This window comes from Falco naumanni, chromosome 17 (assembly GCF_017639655.2).
Source record: "Falco naumanni isolate bFalNau1 chromosome 17, bFalNau1.pat, whole genome shotgun sequence".
In the NCBI taxonomy this organism is placed as follows: Eukaryota; Metazoa; Chordata; class Aves; order Falconiformes; family Falconidae; genus Falco; species Falco naumanni.
In genome coordinates, this window is record NC_054070.1 from 2,101,506 (window position 1) to 2,122,883 (window position 21,378).

The following is a 21,378-nucleotide window of genomic DNA, read 5'->3' on the forward strand; positions in this document are numbered from 1 at the left end:
ACCTGAGCTTACATGGAATGAAGAGGGATGGTAATTTTCCCATCTGTACCAATGGACTAATTATTTCTGAAAAAGAATTTGTTTCAGGGAAAATAAGCATTTGACCCTGGCCAGCTAAGTCAGAGATTTTGGTCCAGACCAGCCCCAGGCAAAAGACTGGCTCCACAGAGAACTGGCAGACAGGGACCGCGGTTCCTTTTGTAGGAGGACAAAGCAACACCAGGGCAACAACCACACTAAGTTCTGACAGAGAAGTGGCAGGTTCCTCATGCTACGGCACACACTTTCTGGACATCTCTTCCCCTTCCATGTTACTGCATCCAAGTTACTAGCCCATGCAAAGTCTAAGTATAGGAGAAAACTAATTCAAATAGCCTTTGGTTTTAAAGATGTCGTTGCATCTTTTCTGAAGGGAAATACAATGTTAATTCTTGTTGCTTCTTGTGACACCAGCTTTAGAGCCTTGAGAAAAAACATAGCTAACTGATTTTTCAGCAAAAGCTCAACATGTTCTAGTCATGTATTCTGGGGGGAAATATGCACTATTAGCTCTTCAAATAACACCTTAAGGACAAGAACTCGTCTAACTATAGCTGAATAAAATCATCATGCTATCTTTCTCAGAAAGAAGTTCTCTGGACTTCCTGAACTACCGACTACTGCATAGAGTTAGTGAATGTACACAGTGTTTGGACACTACCAGGTGTCTTGATTAAAGAAGTTTATTCCAATTATTTGACATGATTTACACCACTACTGAAGAGGCAGTAAAGTAGCAAAGACTGGGAATTCACTTTTGTTGCACTTAATATTCTTCACCTTCATCTTCTCCATCCATCGAGTCTGTGCCCACTTCTTCATAATCTTTCTCAAGTGCAGCCAAGTCTTCCCGAGCCTCTGAGAACTCCCCCTCCTCCATCCCTTCTCCAACATACCAGTGAACAAAGGCACGTTTGGCATACATCAGATCAAACTTGTGGTCTAGACGAGCCCATGCCTCCGCAATGGCTGTAGTGTTGCTCAGCATGCACACTGCGCGCTGCACCTTGGCTAGGTCCCCCCCAGGAACCACTGTTGGTGGCTGGTAATTGATGCCAACCTACATGAAAAGCAGAAGAGACCATGAGTTTCTCTTGAACATCTGACATGACTAATCAAAGAAGTCAGACAACAGTAGTTGAATAAAATGTTTCACTCCCAAGAAAAGAGCTTAGTATAAGAACCTAAGCCTCCATTTTCCAAAATACAAACCAGGTACCTACAGAACATCTAAAAAAAATTATGATGTAACTGAGACTTGCCTTAAAACCAGTAGGGCACCAGTCCACAAACTGGATTGTGCGCTTGGTTTTGATAGCAGCAATAGCAGCGTTGACGTCCTTGGGGACAACATCCCCACGATACAGCATACAACAGGCCATGTACTTGCCATGGCGAGGGTCACACTTCACCATCTGATTGGAGGGCTCAAAGCAAGCATTGGTTATCTCTGACACAGAGAGCTGCTCGTGATAGGCCTTCTCTGCCGAAATAATTGGAGAGTACGTTACCAGTGGGAAGTGGATACGAGGGTAAGGCACCAAGTTAGTTTGAAATTCAGTGAGATCCACATTTAAGGCACCATCGAATCTGAGGGAAGCAGTAATGGAGGAGACTATCTGACCAATGAGGCGATTGAGATTGGTGTAGGTTGGGCGTTCAATGTCCAGATTCCTACGGCAAATGTCATAGATTGCCTCATTGTCAACCATAAAGGCACAGTCTGAATGCTCCAGAGTGGTGTGGGTAGTCAGGATGGAGTTGTACGGCTCAACAACAGCTGTTGAGACCTGCGGTGCAGGGTAGATTGCAAATTCCAATTTTGATTTTTTCCCATAGTCAACTGACAGGCGCTCCATCAGCAGAGAAGTAAAACCTGACCCAGTGCCTCCCCCAAAGCTGTGGAAAATCAGGAAACCCTGCAAGCCAGTGCATTGATCAGACTGAAAGAGAAAATACATGTGTTAAAGCAATCGTGTAGACATTAAGAATCCCAAAACAAGCTCAAGAGAACTCTGAATTTCTGACACATACCAACTGTTCAAGCTTCAGGAAAGTAATACTGAATTTAATTCATCCACCAATAATCAAGAAGGTGTCTCAAAAAACCCACTCTATTCTTGGCTGTTTTAATCCCCCTACATACTGGAAGGTGACCTCTCCACTACAAATGACTACCTCAAAACTTCTACCTCCAATTCTCAGGCCAAAGCCATTAACAATGACCAAAAGCAGTAACAGTCAAAGAACTGCAGATCACCTTTCCCTTATACTGATTTGGCATTCTCTACCTGCACAAAAGTGGAGCAATCTCCTGTTCCAGAACTACTGTAATAATCCTGTAAAAGTTGCAAGCATGTAACTCAGTTCAGGGAACGGAGCTGCCAAAGTGTATTACACTGCCATTCCAGTTTAGTCTTCTCAGATGAAGAAACTAGACTGCCCTGTCCTCACAAGCACTTAGCTTGATTCCCAGGACTGACTGGAACTTCCAACAGCTTGTAAAAAGAGATTACAACCATGTTTTTCAGGTCAAAGTACAGCCTGCTGCAAACTTATCTTAGCTTTAATTAGAGACAGTGGCAGCCAAGTGTTGATAGTAATACCAGTTTTGATCTGCAAAAGGTACTTTTCAGTAACACTCATCTAGCATTCTGTATTAAAAGACCAGAGCTATACCCTGGATTTTTTTGTGCAATAACTTCTTACCTTTGTGACACAGATTTGTTAAAGTACATGCTTAGCAGCTCTGAGAAGGGAACTCTAACCTTCTAAGCTGACATCTTCATAGAATTTGCCACGTGATCAAAGTACCCAGGGAGCCTGAAACATCCCAACTTACTGAGATGTATTTCTTTTCTACTGTTATTACCATAAAATTAATTCAGAAATTATAATAGCAGGAAATACAAACAGTCTAAACCACACAAGCAAATGTCCTATTTACACTTCCTTGCCAGAGTCACAGCCAGACATCAGACCTTTTCCAGCAGGAACTATGCAAATTGTAATTCTCAGTCCTGGCTTTCTGAAGTTGAACATGAAACTTAAAAATTTTTGGACACCACATCAGCATTTTAGGCCACTTTAAGTCATATCTGACAGGAATCATCCAACCATTCTCAGCTGGCTAAGAATAAACCCAGATGCAGACGAAGTCCACGGATTCTCCTACCACAGAATAAATTAAAGCACAATATATAGGGCTATGCATTTTTGATAGCCTAACTTCCAAATCCTGTAAACCAGGATAAAAGTAGATGTTTAAGAGCCTTCAGTGAAGAAAAGTCTTACCAGCTTCCTGATACGCTCTAGAACTAGATCAATTATCTCTTTCCCCACTGTGTAATGACCTCGAGCATAGTTATTTGCTGCATCTTCTTTACCAGATATCAGTTGTTCAGGATGAAAGAGTTGCTTGTATGTCCCATTCCTAACTTCATCTGGGGAGACAAGAGGAATATTATTTATAAGAAGTTAGTTTTCTATGTAGATCACGTGTTTCAAACTCCTGAGGGTGTCCAGAATAAGGTACCTAAAACCCTTGAGAGAAAGAAAGCAGCTTGATTTCTACCTATCAGTAGGTGACAACACTTAGTACAGTCTAAATGTTGAATACCTAAGAGAAATGAAGTTACTGCTTAAGAAGCTGTCCCATTTTACACAAGTTTAAATTTTTCACCTGCCAGAGCAACTTAAAAACTGGACTGTAGCAGCAATATCATTCTTCCACAGTTTAAGACAATTTAAGGCCCACTTTGCAGATCGACATCTGAAATTCTGCCTTCCCCCAGGATTTTCCAGGCCCTCCAGAATGTTGCCTGACTGCTTCTGCAGCTGTGGGCAGTCAGAGCCTACACTGCTTGCTTACCCTGTACTTTCCCTTAATTGTACTTTCTGCCAAGTGTACAGAAAAATGTTCAGAAGGAACAGGAGATGCTCTTGTAGAGATATTCAGTTATTCAAACACTGTGCTGTAAACTCCAGCACAAATGGCTGTGTTATAAAGTAACCACACAAGTGAACACACAGCATCTCCCAGCAGTTACAGATTTGGAGATCTCCACTAGTTATCAGAAATATGCACTTTTATCTAAGCAGGCTAAGGCTCTGTCCTACCAGAAAGGTATAAAGACACTCGGCATAGCTTTGTCTCTGGTTTAGCTCAAGCCATTCTTGAGTTGTATGCTAATGCAGTACTGCATGCTTTAATTAAAATCAGGTGGAAGGCAAAGACAGCTTTATTAACTACAGATGAAGTTGCCTGCTTGCATGTTGTTTTTAATCTTAAAAAGAGTCAGGAAGACAAAGGTAAGTAAAATTCAAGATTTAAAATACAGCTACTATTTGAGCCAATTTAGACTGATCAGCTAGCACTGCAGCCTGCAATCCGATATTCTCAAGTATTTCCAAGACTGCACCAAAATGAGAATTTGGAGACGTCTACCATTCAAAACACATACATTTAAGACTTTCTGCATTACCACCCCAAATTACAAAGGTCAAATATGGGTAAAAGGGAAAAAAATAGAACCTAAAAAAAAACCCCCATAGCTGGTAGGGGCAGCAAGTCAAGATGGTTCTGGGGAAGTAACAAAACTTGACAAGGAGGATCCATCATTGGACTATGAAAGTGTGCTAGAATAAAGAATTTAAAGTTTAGGGGACAGCTAAACCAAGTTTTCCCCTGGACATGCTATCTTTCATGTTTTTAAGTCCAAGGCAGATTTTTAAAGACTTGTGTTGAATTCCCAGACATGTTACTGTGCTGTTTCTTGGTGGAAAGTCTTGATGGTATTTTACCACCACATCCACAGAGCTGGTGTACATGTACAGCAGTCCTGCTGCTTCCACTAAGAACAGCACTGATCTGGAAGCTCCAGAAATCCCTGGTGAACAAACGTGGCAGCTACAAAGCTGCTGTATGCACAATATTTTTCTTCATAAGTAGTTAGAATTATGCCAGCCGAGCCCAGGAAATATGGGATCAATAATTTTCAAATAAGAAGGGCAGGAATAAAGAAAGAAGGCTAGCCCCCAGAAAGGCTCATGTAACCTTTAACAAAAAAGGTCTAACTTTTTTAGTATTGCCAAGTACTTCACAGGACAACCTTTTGTCATCTCCCCATACTACAGCTGTATCATTAACAAGTGCTGGAACACCATCTTTTACCATTTGTCCCAACACTTCCCAGCTACTCACCCCCAGAGGGAAGGTAAGAACTTTGTCACCTGTTCTCCCTCACCTTATTTCTTAGCCTTTTCTGGTTGCTTAGAGCCACCACCTGGCCAGCAGCAGAGGAAGCAACAGCCACAGGGCTCAAGAAAACAAAAAGCCAGACCTGCAACAGCTCCTAGGAATATTAGTGTACGGCCAAGGGTGCTTTGGCTCATTCCAAAGTTCAGTCCAGCACTCCCACCCTTAACCCGCTCAACAGTCTTCTGCTCTCCTGCAGAAGTTCATTCTACTGTACTATCCACAGAAAGTGGTCTGGAGTGTTACAATGCAAATAAGTTTTAGCAGACCCAGTGTATGGGTGGGTATGTAGGAGTAGGCTAAGCCTAGTCACTCATTCCCCTTCCCACCTCTTACGTATTGCAGAAAGATACAAGCACAGACAACAGACCTCACTCTTCTGTGAGAGCCCCAAATCACTACTTACGACAAGACAGCCACAAAACCAGCTCCAGTATTCAGGCACACATGTTGGTGAGAGCAAAACCAAGATCCACAACAAAAGGGAAAAGGGTCTTGAAAAGCTGGGGAGCCCACACTGGGCTGTCAGTGTAGCTAATGCCACAGAAAGGACTGGTCAGGGGCTGATGCATGGGATCACATCAGAACACTAAGAGCCCCTGTTGCCAGAGGTTGGGATAGGAGTAGTTTTCAGGTTAAGAGTGGATTGTTATTCAGAGATAAGACAACAGGAAGTTAAACTGCATGTTTGGAAGTCCCAGAGTTTAGGCTAGCAATTGAGACTCATTTCTGCAAGCACCATTCAAGCTACAGAGAATAAAAGATTGTTTTGGGAAGCACAGGAATCATTCCAACATACAAAAAAAATCTGCTTAATGATACACATCACATCTTTTTAAAAGTTTCCTATTGACTGCTGTACACATTATGCCACATAACCTCTTGAAACAATAACTAGTTCCTTGCATAGCAAAAGCATGAGGCATATTCAGAAGACCTATTTAATTCCACAGGCTGGCAGAAGGTAATACTTAAATTTTTTACAGCTCCAGAGTGCACATTTGCCAGTCTCAATGACTATAAAGCCAAGTATTTTCCATCACTAGGAAGCTACAGGCAAGCTTTATGCAGTAAAAAAATTAAAGCCCTAAAGCATTTTGCAGGACTAGAGAAATGGATCCCTTAGTCAAAAAAGTTAAATCAAATCCTACAGGATATTCTACAGCCCCTTACAGAGGTCACTGTATTTACCTATTACTGCTGGTTCAAGGTCCACAAACACAGCACGAGGGACATGTTTTCCTGCACTGGTCTCACTGAAGAATGTGTTAAAGGAATCATCACCTCCACCAATGGTTTTGTCGCTTGGCATGGTACCATTGGGCTGGATGCCATGCTCCAGGCAGTAGAGCTCCCAGCACGCATTGCCGATCTGCACACCAGCTTGACCAACATGGACTGAGATGCACTCACGCTGTGTGGAGAAAAAAAATTGGATCACTCAGCAGAAACAGCAGTTTCCTTGTTTAGAAAACATTCAGCACACACAGCTTGAACTCCCACACTGCAAAGCTATTACAACACTGGCCTTATTGTCTTGGTGTTAGGGGCATTTGCCCCAAAATACAACAGAAAACAAAAGCCTCTTTCAGTCATCATCCACCTCCACCCAGAAAGACCCTTTTAGGCACTGTCATTTTTACATACTCATTCATCCTTGTTCTTCCTATCCTCAGCCAGACAGAAGAGTTTGACCAACTCTTCCAAATCCTTCAGACATCTCCTATATCCATAGGAAACACTGAATACTTAGAAAAACTGATGACTACACCTGTCACTGGCCTAAGCATCCAGAAAAGCATCACCATCAGAACTCCAGCCCCAGGAGCACAGCCACCAGAGGGTGCAAACCCTTCTGCAAGACCCAGGGCCATTTTGTTTAACACCCATAAAAATCAGAAAAAGATATTATCTTGATCACTTTAGGGAACTTTGCCATTATATATGAAAGACTTTGCTTAACAAAACCCTTAGTATCACCCCATAAATATGGAACATTAGGCCTCACATCACACTGCTGTATGCAAAGTACTAAAGTCCTTTAACACTAGAAAAAACTACCTCATTTAAGCTATGTAGAGAATAGTTCATGTCAGCAAAAGGATTATTTATACCAATTTATGGATTCCCAAGTTGCCTTTGATGTCCAGAGCACACACCCAGCTTCCTCATTATTTCAGCATAGGATTTTGAATATTAAAAGCCAAACCACAATGAAACTATCGCCAGACTCCTGGTCCATCTGTGGCATTTCATATTTAACTTCTGATTTTGAGTTACAGTTAGGCACACTCTAGAAAAAGCCTGCATGCAGGATGATTTTGAGTAACAGTCATTTAACGATGTTAATGATGTTCAGACCCTACGACTGGGTGGTGGAATTTTGTCCCCTGAAATTCCAGGATAAGCAGCACCTGGAACTGCCTAGTCCATATCAATAGTCAATGCAGAAAAGCAAGAGCACTGTCCTTCCAATTTCCTTGGGAGCCCCAAGGAATTAGTATCTGTATTTGCCAAAAAAGCATTAAGTGTCCTCAACCACAGCACCGAACAGCTGAGAACTGCTGTTTTTCAGCTCTCCGTCCAAGCTGTGTATTCAGATATACAGATTCCAGAAGAGCAATCTGCATCCTCTCTGCAACCAGCCTTACTTAAAGCTGCTGCCACACTGCTCTCCAAGGCCACTCATCATAACTCCACCGCTTCCAAGCTGAAACACCAGGCTTGGCAAGGTACTGCAATAGTAGAGAACAGCCAGCCTACACAGTTGTGGAAAAGGTGACAGAAAAAGCAGCTTCAGCATGCAACCTACCAAGGCTGCACTGTTGCCAAGAGGCAAGGCCATGGCAATGAAGCAGGCATCCTTTCAGGAAAGCAGGAGGACAGCCTGCAATTCTTCTACTGCAAGAGGGGAAAAAAAAGAATAGAGAAATACCACCACTTCAGTGTGGAATCTCTCCTGTACTGAGGTCCTATCAATGACCTAAGCCTTGTAGCAAAGGTCCTAAGCAGCCAGCAAAGGTCACCAAAAGTAAGTGTGTAGGGACAAGCATGGCCAAGCAGGGTGAATGTATGGAAGATGTCAGATTATATATGGGCTTTCCAGCATCAAATGAACTAGCACCACTATTTCAAACTACATAAAGCAAGAGCAATCAATCATTCACATTCCAAAGATAGAATTTAAGTATTTGAAAGTACAACTTTGTCAACACAGCCACAGACCAGGTCCTAACAGATGCCATGTTAAAAAATCACAGCATGTTCACTTTGACAAACTACAAAGTTCAGCACTTGGGGCAGGGTAACTCCCTGCATCAGTACAAAGCAGCAATTAATTGTGAGGCAGCCCCACTGAAAAGATCCTGGGGGTTACCACAGAAACCACCCTGGATGTTCAGCAGGGCATTCTCATCCTCAATAAGGCAGACAACGTGCCCAGCTACAAGAAGCGACACTTCCAGCACACCAAGCCTTTCCTCTGCTCTGCAGGAGGGTTCAGGTCAGATGTTAACAGGCCACTGGGCGATGGGGCTGGGTGTTAGGAAAAGCTTCCCCAGCAAAGTGGTGCAGCCCTGGAACAGGCCACCAGAGGTGGGATCTCCCTCCTTGGAAGTTTTCAGAACTTGGCTAGACAAAGTCAGTGACAACCTGGCCTGGTGCTCCTGTTAGCCCCTTTGAGAGGTCTCTTTCAACTGCTCTCCTGCAACTCCAAGTACTTTTAAGTAGTATGTGGCTATCTAATGAAACACAAGTCTTTATTAGACACTAAGAGACTGCCTATTTTGCTCTGCATAGCTTTTTCACAGCAGGAGTCTTACAGCATCAAAAACACTAAAGAGAACAAAGTCTGAGCCTTGACAATATAATCTCCAAGTTGTAAAGACAGGCAAAAGACAACTGCCACACTTATTACAACTCTGGGCTTTTACACATCACTGATTGAAGTCTCATCGTAAGGTTTAAATATGTACTACAGCTAAGTGCAGCTTTCAAGCCGTAAGTCAGGAAGGACACAGAATCCTTATGTAGTTAACACTAAATGCTCTCCCCCCACTGTTCTCAAGCATGGAACCAGCTTCAGTGAAAACTCCAAGAATCTTCCCAGCTCAGCCTGAACCTCTTCAGCCTCTGTTTATCTCCTTTTACCGTATGATGCTCCAACTTCAGAGCATTGGCTTGTCTTCTGTAACTGCCCCTTCATTAGCTGCAGACTGCTATGAGGTGTCCCCTTGCTGTACTTTGCCAGGCTGAATTAGCCCAGCTCACTCCAACTGTAGTGGTGGACCATGTTCTAGCTGCCTTGTTCTCTCCAGCACTGTACTTGAAGTACAGCTCCATCTCTGTGAAGCTGATGAAAAGACAAGTTTCATAAGAACGGCTGTACCAGCTCAGCCCAAGTTCAACAACATACCACAGCGAGGAACGGGATTTCCCTAGGACAAGACTCAAGGCAAACTGCAACCTCGCAGAGGTGAGGGACTGCATTCACTCTCTTGATTTGGCTTAATTTAAAGGTGTGATCATAAACAGCCTCCCACAGAAGGGTAAAAACAAGATAAGGACATCAACACATCCCTCCAATATTCTAATGTCTAACTATTTTCAGTTCAACAAATACTCCTTACGCATTCACAACTCTACAGAAGCAGTCTGCTACATTGCTTTAAACCCATACAACCTTCCAACATCCACAATCTCTTTCAAAAAGAGAAAAGCTACAGGGTAAACCGCCCACAAAGAGAAGGGCCTCACGCTTGTCCCAGCCTCCAACTGACAGATGCCGCTGGTGCGGCACATCGCTGCGGCTGATCTCTGTCCTCCTCACCATGTCTCGGCCTTTACCACACCCCGCAGATATGCCCTCAAGGCGGACTCCTCATTCACAAGCTCATTCCACCTCAGCTTTATTGCCCAGCCTGCCTCAAAGTCCACCAGCAGCCCACCGGCCCCCTCCCCAGCCCCCGCCCTAGGCCACAGCCGGGCCCGGCTCCAGCGGGGGTAAGGGCCAGGAGAGGCCGCAGGCCGCGGCTCCAGGACCCCGCTGCGATGGCCGCCCCCACCCAGCGCCCCCGCGCTGTTCAACCCCGCAGGTGCGAGCGCGCCCCACCGCGGCCCCGGGGGCTGCCCGCGCCCAGGGCGGAGGGCCGGGGGCACCGCCGCCTCACAGCCGGCCGGGGCAGAGGGTCCCGCCGCCACCGGGCAGAACCGCCCCGCCGCGGGCCGCCATGTTCTCGGGAAAGCTGCCACCATTTTGGGATAAGGCCGCACGGCGAGACGCGACACCGTGAAGGCCCATCGGGGCGGGGCGGCACGGCTCGGGGCCCGCCGGAGCACGGCCCGGCGCGAAGCCCAGCCCCCCCCCTCCCCCGCCCCGCCGCAGGCTCACGGCCGGGGCGGACCCGCGCCTCCCGCCGCGGACGGGCAGGCCCGCCCCGCCCTTCCCCGCGCCGCCTCAGCATGCGGAGCGGCGCCAGCAGGCCCGCAGCCTCCTCACCATGACTTGGGCTGGCGACGGGCAGCGCTAGGAGCAGCAGACGCGCAACGAGTCCGGGCAGCACCTCGAAAGCGGCAGCCCTTCCCGGGCCCACCTTATATAGAGAGAGGGACGGGATGGCTGGTTCCTCACGCCTTGTTCATTGGCTATGCCTCTCCCGGAGGCGTGACCTCCTCGCGGCGCTATTGGGTGCCTCTGCGCGGACTTCGTCCGCTCGCCCAATGGGAGCCAGGCCCCGGCCGCGAGGAACGCGCCCTGCTGTGCGCCATTGGATCTCAGGTATGAATTTCAATTACCTGCGCTAGCTATTGGTTGATTCGTAACCAAGGGCGGGCAGAGGGCGTGGCCTGATCTTCCCGCCAACGGAGGGCAGTCCCTCCACGGCTCCCGAGAGCGGCCGGCGCGGGCCCGGGCCCCGGCGCCTATCGCCTTGCCCCTCCCTGGAGCCAGCGGCCGGCGCGGAGGAGGAGAGGGGAGAGCAGCGTCCCCCACCTGGGGGCTGCGGGCAGGCCTAGCTGTTAGCGCTCGCGCGGGCCGGGACAGGCCTGAGGCGGAGTGCGGCCCAGGGGAGCCCGGAGCCGGACGGAGGCCGCCCTGAGAGCCAGGCTCGGTCGGGGGCTGTTCTCCACTTACCGCCTGGGGGGTTGCTGGGCTTCAGCGAGGGTGCTGCTAGGCCTGGCCTTGCAAGGCAAGGGCTCGGGTCTCAGCGTGCCACTCCGAGGCGACGGACGGGCGGGCTGGCCCTGGGAGAGCTGGGCCCTGAGTGGGGAAGAGTGCGATGGGGGCATATCTCTGCTCTGCCCTCCGAGGGGGCGGGAGACGGCCCCATCCCACAGGCGCCAGGCAAACAGCCCTTGTCCCAGCTGCCTTGGAGCAGTCACATGATGGAAAGGACTTAAAGCCAAAGGACCTGGTCTGGAAAGCCATGTAGAGCTACCAAAACCAGCAACTTTGCTATTTAAATGCCCCAGTTGAAGTTGGGTGTTTAGATGGGCTGTGTAAAACCCCATGTGACCTAAGGGTTATATTACCAGAAATATCCATGTGATTGCCAAGCTTTTTTTCCTGGGTGGAAATCGGCTGCCGTAGCGTGTGCATTTACGGTTTGATACCCAGTGCCATCCTTTCAAGGGTAGTACAAGCACCAGATTCAGGAAACCGGTTCTTCCCTCTTTATCCTCAGCTTTTGCTGACAGGATAGGCATGGGAAACGGTTTTAAACAATAACAACGTAGACCATGTTTTCCTCTTACTGTGTGTGGATCTCAAATCCTGTGAAAAGCCTGATCAAAAGTGATGCTCTTGAAGGGAGCGTGATGGAGGCGTGTCAGGCTGGGTCTATAGTCAGCTGGAACCAGCGGTGGGAAGTGACAAACCCCCTCACTCCTCCTAATCTCAAGGGCATCATAACTGAAGCCTGCTAAGGATGCTTCTGCTGCTGTTATCGATTTCATTGTGATCATTTCAACAGAGTGTGGAAATTAAACCTATGTGGGTGCACACTCAGAATTACTGAAAGAAAAGAAAGGCGAAAGCTCTCCAAAAAGTAAGGATCAGAGGTTTGAGAGAGGAGGACAGAGAATGGAGGAAGGGGAAAAAAGACCCGCGAATAATGTACTTGTTTTTCCAAAGAATGATGCCAAATTTAATGAGTGGCTGAAAAACAGTTAAGATATAGAAGAGTACTAAGCTGTCTGTATTTAAAGAATTTGGCCATCTCCACACCCCAGAGGGAGGCTGACTGGGGCTTGAGGGATGGTTGGGAGTGATCACACATACAAATACCTGTATCAAGAAGCAAGCTGCAATAGGATCTAGTTCCACCTGCTCCTGTTCAGTAAGCATACTGTGAGTATGAAACAGAAACCCTTTTTTGAACCATGAGCTGGGAAGCTAGGTCAGTTGACATCAGGGGGCTACATACAGATTTGCAATTAGTTTTTTAAATATAAGTCTTCTCTGCTTTTAAGTAATCTAATCCTCAACAAGCACAGACTATTTGCTTAGTGCTATCAAGTTGGTATACATTTGAAGAATCAACGTTAAATTTCAAATAACCCCTGCTCCTGTTCCAGCCAGCCTCTTGTAATACGCACCAGTCAGCTCTGAGACCTGAAAGAACTTGTCTCTTTTTTCAGCTAGTTTGTTTTATACTAATTGCTCAGTCTAACTTTGCTGGGGTATGACCTTGGCTGCAAAGTCCTTTTAGCTCAGTCAGTCTCCTTAGTGAGGCTGTTTGGTAAAGACCAGGACAGACCTAGTTGTCTGAGAGGCAGAACTGAAATCTGCAGTTTTAGGTGCTCACGCTCAGGTGGGAGTGATCACACCTGAAGTGACCATGAGCCATCCAAGAGGAAAATAGCTACAATATTTTAGTTTCTTTTGTTCTTTTTGGAGAAAAAAAAATCATGTAACTGCCTTTTTTTCCTCCTGTTATCATCTGTTGTACTTTTCTCAGTTGGAAGCAAAAGTATCAGCACCACATGACTGATCAGACCTTTGCAAACCCAACTGTGGGAATCGTTTTCCTGCAGGATAGAGAAAATAGGCCAGATTGGATTTCATTCTTCCACATGTTGCAATTGTATGACAAATGTTTCAGTGCTCTCTCTCTTTTTTTTTTTTTTTCCCACTCTCCTTTCTCCTTAAAGTCTCCCACTGTAGGCATCAGGTGAATCTGTGAGAATTTCATGTGTTCATTTAAAAAGATACATTTTGTGCTGCTTTTCCAAATTACTAAGGAAATCTTCAACCTATGAGCAAAGTTCAACCTAAGCCCTAAAACCTATGGAAAATAAGTGCCCACAATGATTATTTTACTTTTTTTTTATTTTAATCTCATGATTTTTAAACCATTCTTAGGAGTTTGAAAGACTTGATTCATGCTTTTAAAATTATATGACCTGAAATAACACTGACAATGCTCTGGCTGTAGTTACAACCATTCAGCTCTGCCAATGCAGTTTATCAGGGGGTCAGGCGCTGAATTGTCAATGGTACAGAATCACACTGTAGTATCTTATTCTTCTTCAGAAACATTACAGGACCCTGAAACTAGAAGGGTCAGATGCCTTGCAAAAACAGAAAATTAGGACGGTATAATTTTGTCAGTGCAATGAGTACTCCTTTCAGTTTAGTTGAATTGGAGATTCAGGACAGGCTGGGGTGTTATAGTATGCCCTGGTCCAGCTTGAACTGAAGTTTTCACATACTTAACTATTGTGCTAATGACTTGGTTTGATTTGTCTTAACAGCTATTGGGAAATGGATTTTTGACATGTACCTCAGCTCTGAAAACTGGTGTTATCCTCGCTAATCTGGGTTTACCAGGACTGCTCCAGCTGGACGAGGTATTTGTCAGACTTCAGTGAGAAAATCAGGTTTTGATGCTACTTTGTCAAATTTCATGCAGCCTCTTGGGCAGCTGAAATCTGTTCTGTCATGCTGCATCAGCTGCCATAAAGCTTCACTCACTGGGCTTCAGCCCACTGTGAATCTCATGTGGTATAAAAAGACATCAAGATAGTGGGACCATGAAGTTGGCATTTCAAACTGAGTTTGCCTCAGTGCGCCTTTCCACAGTTGATGCACTAAGAAGTAACCCAGTCTTACAGGAGGTTATCTTGCTGTATACCCGGAAAAACATTCCTTGAGGACTGAAATGCATTTGATTTAGTCTGAGCAAACAATAATGTCAAGTCCAAGGGCTATCATGTACCCAGGATTTGTTGAACACATTCTCTTTTCCTACTGGAGATTATTTCTGCATGCAGTATGAGAATTTTTTACATTTGTCCAGGATTTCTCTGTGTCTGGCGATGCTATCAAGGCCCACAGAGCACAGACTTTGGCTGAGTACCATGTATTCAGTGAATATGATACTTTCAGAAAATGCTGGACTTGCTGTGTATTTGTGATACTCTGTTGCTGCACAGTGGGTCTGGGGATTCTTGAAGGGTTTGGACGAAATTTCTTTGAATGTACAACTACACAGCTCTTGTTTTCTGCTCTTAGACGTGTTGGACAAATAGTGTGTGCACATTTACTTCTATCAGTGAATTCCTAAAAATGTGACAGCCTTAACCCTGTGTCTGTCTGCTAACTACTTGTCTGTTCTGGGTTTGAGATGACCTGGGATTTCCATGCACATTTTCTGGCACAGGTTGATGACAGCAATGTGCTGCATAGATTTCTGTGTTGTACTCACTCCTCCTTCCCAGGCCACAGAAGACTCGCCTGAGTGTGAGAACTGGTGAGTGTATCTGTACAGCTAGAGTAAAACGTTCAGATTTCATCAGTGAGGGGACAATGCTTTACCAGACTTCATTGTTTCAGTACTCAGGTTTAGCTCCTCCTTTCCTAGTGCAAATCTATTTCAAATATCCATCCTCACTCCTGTGCTCTTCACACTAGCTTTATATCTGGCTCCTTCCAGAGGTGTACAGCCCCTCTGACTGTTTCATAGCAGAGAGACTCTCCCTCCCAAATGGCTCCTTTATGAAGACCAGAAAACGAAATGCAGATGCCTGTTTGGACAATTCCTGCATAGTAAGAGGATAGATGAGGGTGAGACTGGATGGGGACTCTGCATGTTCCTGGGCAGTGCAGTTTTTCCTGCTCTAGTTTAAGTCATACCCCGTGGCCACCAGCCTTACACCATGAGATGTTTCAGCCTGTTTCAGGCTAGGGTCAGGAGGGTGCGTAACCAGTGTGTGGGCCTTGTTCCTCAGTGACAGGTTTTATTCTGTGGATCTGAATGACTCTCCCAGTCTCTAACATAATTGATTTTATTAATTACTTTACATTCTAGATGCAAGATCTGGAGCTGACCATGGACATTGGCTGGGAGCTGGTGAAAGGACGTGGCGTGCTTGCAGCAGCTTACAGTAGAAAGTAGCATGTTGCAGCAGCCATCTCCTTAACATGGATTTCACCTTCTGATATGGTGAATTGCATAACCCAGGTGAGCGGGGATGGATCCAGTCACTCCTCTCACCTCTCTCCCATTGCAGCGGGACATGGCTGTGGCCAGCTGCAGCCTTTGAGACTGCCTGCTCGTGGCTCCCTGTGCCCCTTGCCATCTGAAATCTTCTTTCTTAGCTCCCAGACACTAGTGTTACCCCATGTACTTTCATTCTTTGGTCGCATTCTTTCCTCATCACTTCCCAAAATGAGCATCCAGGTTTTCTCTTGGTGAGGTCAGATTAAACAGCACCAGGAAAACACATGGCTGGTGTCGGGTCAGCGCTGAGTTTCAGGGGCAGGGAAGGTGTAAGGTAGTTAATCATTAGCAAACACGGCCCCTTCCCTTCCCGGCACAGGGCCCGCTGGGAGGTTATTGATCTGTCAGCAGTCTGCAGGGCCTCTGCTGAGGACAAGATGGAGTGGTGCCTTCCAAAGCAGGGATCGATTGCCTCGGCGTGTGCGCAGCAAGGGGGCTGTTGCAAGCGAAGGCCCATGTCCGTGCTGATCCTGGGTACATCTGCCACAGGCTGACACAGGAGCAATTAGTGCTGAGCTGAATGTGCCTTTGTGCTGGTGTGGTGTCCCACTTTGCATTGTTAATGCCTCCTGGCTGTTGTGATGGTGTGGCAGAGAACAAGAGGCAATTTTAGATAAATATGTTTTAATCCTGGGGTGACTATACACGAGGAAATTGCTAAGGACATAAATGTAACAAGAGTCACACTGGATCAGACATATGCCTGCTTAGCTCAGTGTTACTCCTCTTGTGACACAACAAATGCCTTGGGAATTATCTAGAAGAGGGTCAGTGTAACAGCATCGGTACTCCAGGATATTGTCCCCACGATCAGAAGAAAATTCCTGAACGACTAGCCTGTATTTTCTCATCCCAAGCTATCGTCTGGCTACAGGGTTTTGCTTGCCTGGTTTGTCCTACCCTGCAGGAGGGGGCCTGGAAATCAGGACCATAAGTAACAATCAGTCAGCTGAAAGGAATGTGCTCGAGCTTGTAGGCCACAAACCTTGGGAGGACAAGGATCGTGAATAGATAACAGCAGACAGGATGAGTCAGGCCGAGAAAAGATAAGGGATGAGGAACAGATGGTGCCAAGGAGAAGTAACACGTTGCTGTTAATTGATGACTGTAAAAACTTACTTAGTAAGTGTCCTTTGTTTGTAGTTAACCAATTAGGGATTGCCTAGTATGTAATGCTTAGCTTAAAGAACCGATCTGTTTAAAGCGCGCAGCTTCTGAAAACATATGTAAACTCGTGATTGTGTACAATAAATTGACATTTGCTTGCATCAAGCTGCGTCCCGTCTCTCCATCGCAGCACTGCCCCATTCCCCACAGGTAGCTGAACACCTTGCCAGGGTCTGTGAAGGTAACACAGGGTCTCCTCCTGGATTTGGGAGCCTGTATTGTTACAGGAACAGGTGTTTTTTAGTGTTGGAAAGGAATTGCTTCCACAATTGTGGAAATTTCTTGACAGGGATCTTCAGTAATTTGGTTTTGGTTTAATCTTCCTTTGCAACACTGGTTGCAGTTCACTTGGGATCATCTGATCTGGGCTAATCCTTCTCCAGAAGACAGGCCTGACACTGCCTAGGACAGCTCGCTGTGGACTTTTATGGGGCCTTCTATTGCACAACCCTGACCTTTGGCTGTTGCAATACACACTCTTAGCTCTGCAGAGGCTGGAGAAAAGTTTGTGTCATCAAGTAAAGCAGCATCTTCGTTAGCCTTTTGGAGAGGTGGAAGGGCAAGAGATTTTGTTCTTTTTTCTCTCTGTAGACTGGGAAGGGAACAGGAGGTGAGGAAAACTGTTGTGTACAAAGCCTAGCTAGCAGGAATGAGGAAAAACTACTTTCCTGTGCTGTGTGATGAGCTTTTTAGTTGGTTTAGCACTGGCTGTGGTCACATACTGCCTAAACCAGCTCATCTGGCTGTTCCGGTGTGGATGTCACTTAGGGACTGCATTGTCAGTAGTCCACAGCTGCATGAGCAGACAGCACCATGTTCTTTTCTGCCTGAATGTATTGATATAAACTAAATGAATCATGAAAATCAATAGATGACAACCAGGATGGAACATTCTGTTTTGTTAGATTGGTTTAAAATCAGAAACCATTGCAGCTCTCTCTGTAGACCCCTCCCTACCCCCGTGTCCAGGGCACAGAAGGGTCACCCCGTAGCAGAAGGTTTGTACACAGAATTCTGCTTCCTCAGCAAGTTGAGTATTAACAAGCCCTGCCCGGAAAGGGAGGCAAACCCAGCTCTGCTGTTAGGGCCGTGGGGGTAGGGCCCTGCAGAGGAACCGGCTGTGCAAGTGGAGGTGCACCCAGCTACCTGGGGTGCAGGGGTCTGAGTATGACACTGCAGCTCTTGTCACAAACCAGTTCATACCACTGGGCTTTGATTGCAGTGAAGATGTTTACCCCATCACACATACCTGTACATTTTATCTCAGCTGCAGGCAGCAAACAGAGGAACAATTTGGGGAGAATGTAGAACAGGTGGAAATGTTTAATCTACTGATCTCAAGCCAAACCTCCATGGGAGGACATGGATTCTCCATGAGGTTTGGGGAATGTTTGCTGGGTGCCAAGAAATTTCTTTCATTTAGAGCTGAAAGCTATCCAACTAGACAGGGCTGAATTAATTTCTGACCTAACCACTCCCTGTTCCTCATGGGCTGCAAACCCTTAAATATGGGAATAATGAGCGCAGGAGACATATCTAGAGTAGTTCGCACAAGGACAGGAATGATTCCTCTCCTGAACACTGAATATGCACTAGGCAGATCTCTAATTATGTGATTCTACCCTGTTTATACCCGCTCCTCCCCCTGCAGGGAGCGTCAAAATAAATGGAAGGATCTGCCTGAGTTGCCAGATTGGAAACCCAAAGGGGCTGGGCTTTCCTTTTGTTTTGTGAGATTTCCTATGTGATAGTCAGCGGAACTGCAGCAGAATGCATGTACACAGGAGATTAACATTTCACGAGAAAGTTTAATACCAGCATTCTCTACCTTGATCATTTGACTTTGTAATCTTAACGTGTTATTAGCATGGTTTGCTGTAGATAATCCTTAAATAAGATCCTGTTTTTAGTGGCCTTAAATACATTCCCTGGTTTTAAATCTTGCATTATTTGTTCTTCCAACTGTTTTAATCCTGCTCCTGCAAGCATAGACTTGACTACTTGCCCTATTATTTTGTTCCCTCCAAGTCCACATTGCAGGGGCTGCTTCTGTTCCCTGCTTGTTTTAAATGCTACTTCAGCCCTGACTTTCACACAGTACTTCTTGCCTGTCTGCTTCACTGCTGGTCTGCAGTGACAAACCTCCATTTGACCTTTGTCAAAGCTGAAAGTTTCTCCATCAAATCCACCTTTTTTTTTCTTTACTTTACAATCAAAAGGCCTTCTGAATTCAACTCACCCATTCACAGTGCCATCTCCGTATTGCAAGTTTGGTGTTGCTGTGCTGGTTGGTACTCCTCAGTCTCAATTATGTCACGCTTTGGTAGCTGTATTGCCTGTATTGGTTAAACTTCTTGCCCCAGCTTCTGTTTGTTACCTGGGAGTAAGAAATTCTGTGTCTTCTACGACTAACTTTTGGGTTAGATACTGAAAATGTACCTTGTCCTGCCCTGCTACAATAATTGGCCTCTTTTTGTGTGGGTAACTGAAATCACCCATTGGACTGGATCTCTCTCACTGTGAAGTTAGCCTTCTTCCCCTGGTCAAGCAGTAGCACTGCCAACCTGCTTTTTCTGATTTCCAGGGCCTGAACGTTCCTATCTGTACTGATTCTTTGCTGCATAGTCCTTTTGACCAAGAAACCAGTCAGCTGATGGTGCAGTTAGCGAGTGTGGCAAACAGTTCGCATCCTGTGCTGGTTTTGGCTGGGATAGATTTAGGTTTCTTCACAGTAGCTTGGACAGGGCTGTGTTTTGGATTTGTGCTGAAAGCAGTGTTGATAACATGGGGATTTTTCAGCTGTTGCTGAGCAGCGCTTGCACACGTCAAGGCCTCCTCTGCTCCTCACACTGCCCTGCCAGTGAGCAGGCTGCGGGTGCATGAGAAGTTGGAAGGGGACGCATAAGCATCGATTAAACCATAAACACCAATTAAACATCAGTTTAGCTGGATCAGCAGCACTATAACTCTGGCCTGGAAGGCAGGGGATACCAAGAAGTAGAGCAAGAGGGTCCCAGAAGACAGATGCTGCACTTTATGCTGTGTTGCTCTGAGTACGTGCAGCACTGGCACTGTGGCTTCACCTCTCCCCAAATCAGGTACAGGACAGCTGCACAGACATGGTCTTTTGGCGCTAGCATACTGGTTTTCCAGTAGAAATCCCCAAATCCCAGCCGGGGTCTGAAGTGAAAGGGTGGAACCAGATCCCTCTGAGCAGTCCTGGCATTGTGGGGGCCTTGTGGAGCATCAGCACCAGAGCCAGAGGACCTGTGGCTGCCAAGGGCACTGAGCCTCCAAATTTTTGCTGACGCCCACAGTAACATCCCTTACTCCTGGTTATTCCTTATGAAGGGAGGTTCCTCCCAGCAGAGTCTGAAGCTGCTCCTTTCTCCAAGCATCTTTTTTTGCTCAGGAGTTGTGTCCTGTGTTTGCTGAGTCCTGGCACTTCTGACCTCCTACCCTTTTTGGTGCTAGCCCCTTGGACCTGCTACAGTTTGACACAGAGAACTGACTGCTTCTGCCTGTTTTAGAGAACAGGAGCCATGAACTGCTCCCTGCCCAGGAAAGCACAAGGCAGCACGTTCTTGATGCCACGTCCTTGTGCTCCATTGCCAGAGATTCCAAATTAACCAGAGATTCTGCAATGAGCTGCAGTCTGGATGCATTCCAGGCAGTGTGCAGAGCCAGCTGCTGGAGGAGGGGAAGGATACCTGTGCTGACACGGCTTTGCTTATTTTCCCTTGCTCTCAGGGCATCTCTTCCAGCTGCGTTTGACTCCTGGCAGCGCTCAGACAAGAGCACTCTGCCTCTGCACGTACAGCGATTAAGGCTAGCAACTGTAGCCCTTCCTCCCGGGGAATCCAGAGACTCCTGGAAGATAAGGAACATGAAAGGGGGAGCCGAAGCACAGCTGAGTATACACACACTCCCTGCTGGTTCCCCATCGAGGAGAAGGCATGGATGAACAAACACATCGGTGCAGGGAACTCCTAGTGAAGAGTCTCGCCCCAGGGATGTGTGGTTCCTATTGATGCCACAAACTGCCCTGAAAGCCTTCTAAAGGACAGGCTTTGCCTGCAGATCAGACCTGTCCTGCCAGACCAACACCCGCCAGGAATGCAGGCTGCTGGAAAAACCATCGCTCTGGCTGCTTTGCTGCGGCCTCCTCCGGTGGCTGAGCGGCAGCTGCTCGAGTCAGAACATGCCCCACTCGCCAGCCCCTCCACCCGGCCTGCCGGGCTGGTCCAGCTGTGCCGAGGAGGGAAGGGCAACCCTGCATTTCTCCATGCAGAAGCTGTATCTGAATAGTTTGTATTTTAACCGAAGATGAAACGAAAGCCCCTGAAGTGACCAGGTGGTGATGATCAAGAGATACATCCTCTGCCATAAGCTGTTTCCACCCGTGTAGCACTCTCA

At 46.5% G+C, this 21,378-nt stretch overlaps 1 protein-coding gene and 1 long non-coding RNA gene across 3 annotated transcripts; one reads left to right on the top strand and one right to left on the bottom strand.

The window, feature by feature from the left end:
- Positions 1-706: 706 nt before the first annotated feature.
- LOC121098496 (tubulin alpha-8 chain) lies at positions 707-10,920 on the bottom strand. Its single transcript, XM_040616524.1, has 5 exons — positions 10,794-10,920; positions 6,488-6,710; positions 3,334-3,482; positions 1,302-1,982; positions 707-1,099 (listed from the first exon to the last, which is right to left on the bottom strand). Exons 1-5 carry the CDS (start codon positions 10,794-10,796, stop codon positions 806-808), a joined length of 1,350 nt encoding a protein of 449 aa, XP_040472458.1. The 5' UTR covers positions 10,797-10,920; the 3' UTR covers positions 707-805.
- A 1,466-nt stretch (positions 10,921-12,386) lies between these two features.
- Positions 12,387-16,997, top strand: LOC121098498. Of its 2 annotated transcripts, XR_005831285.1 has the most exons (4): positions 12,387-12,641; positions 14,048-14,143; positions 14,956-15,045; positions 15,604-16,997. It is a non-coding gene; the product is annotated as an uncharacterized LOC121098498 (long non-coding RNA). The 2 variants fall into 2 exon arrangements; XR_005831284.1 differs by having other exon boundaries at positions 14,048-15,045.
- The last annotated feature ends 4,381 nt before the right edge of the window (positions 16,998-21,378 follow it).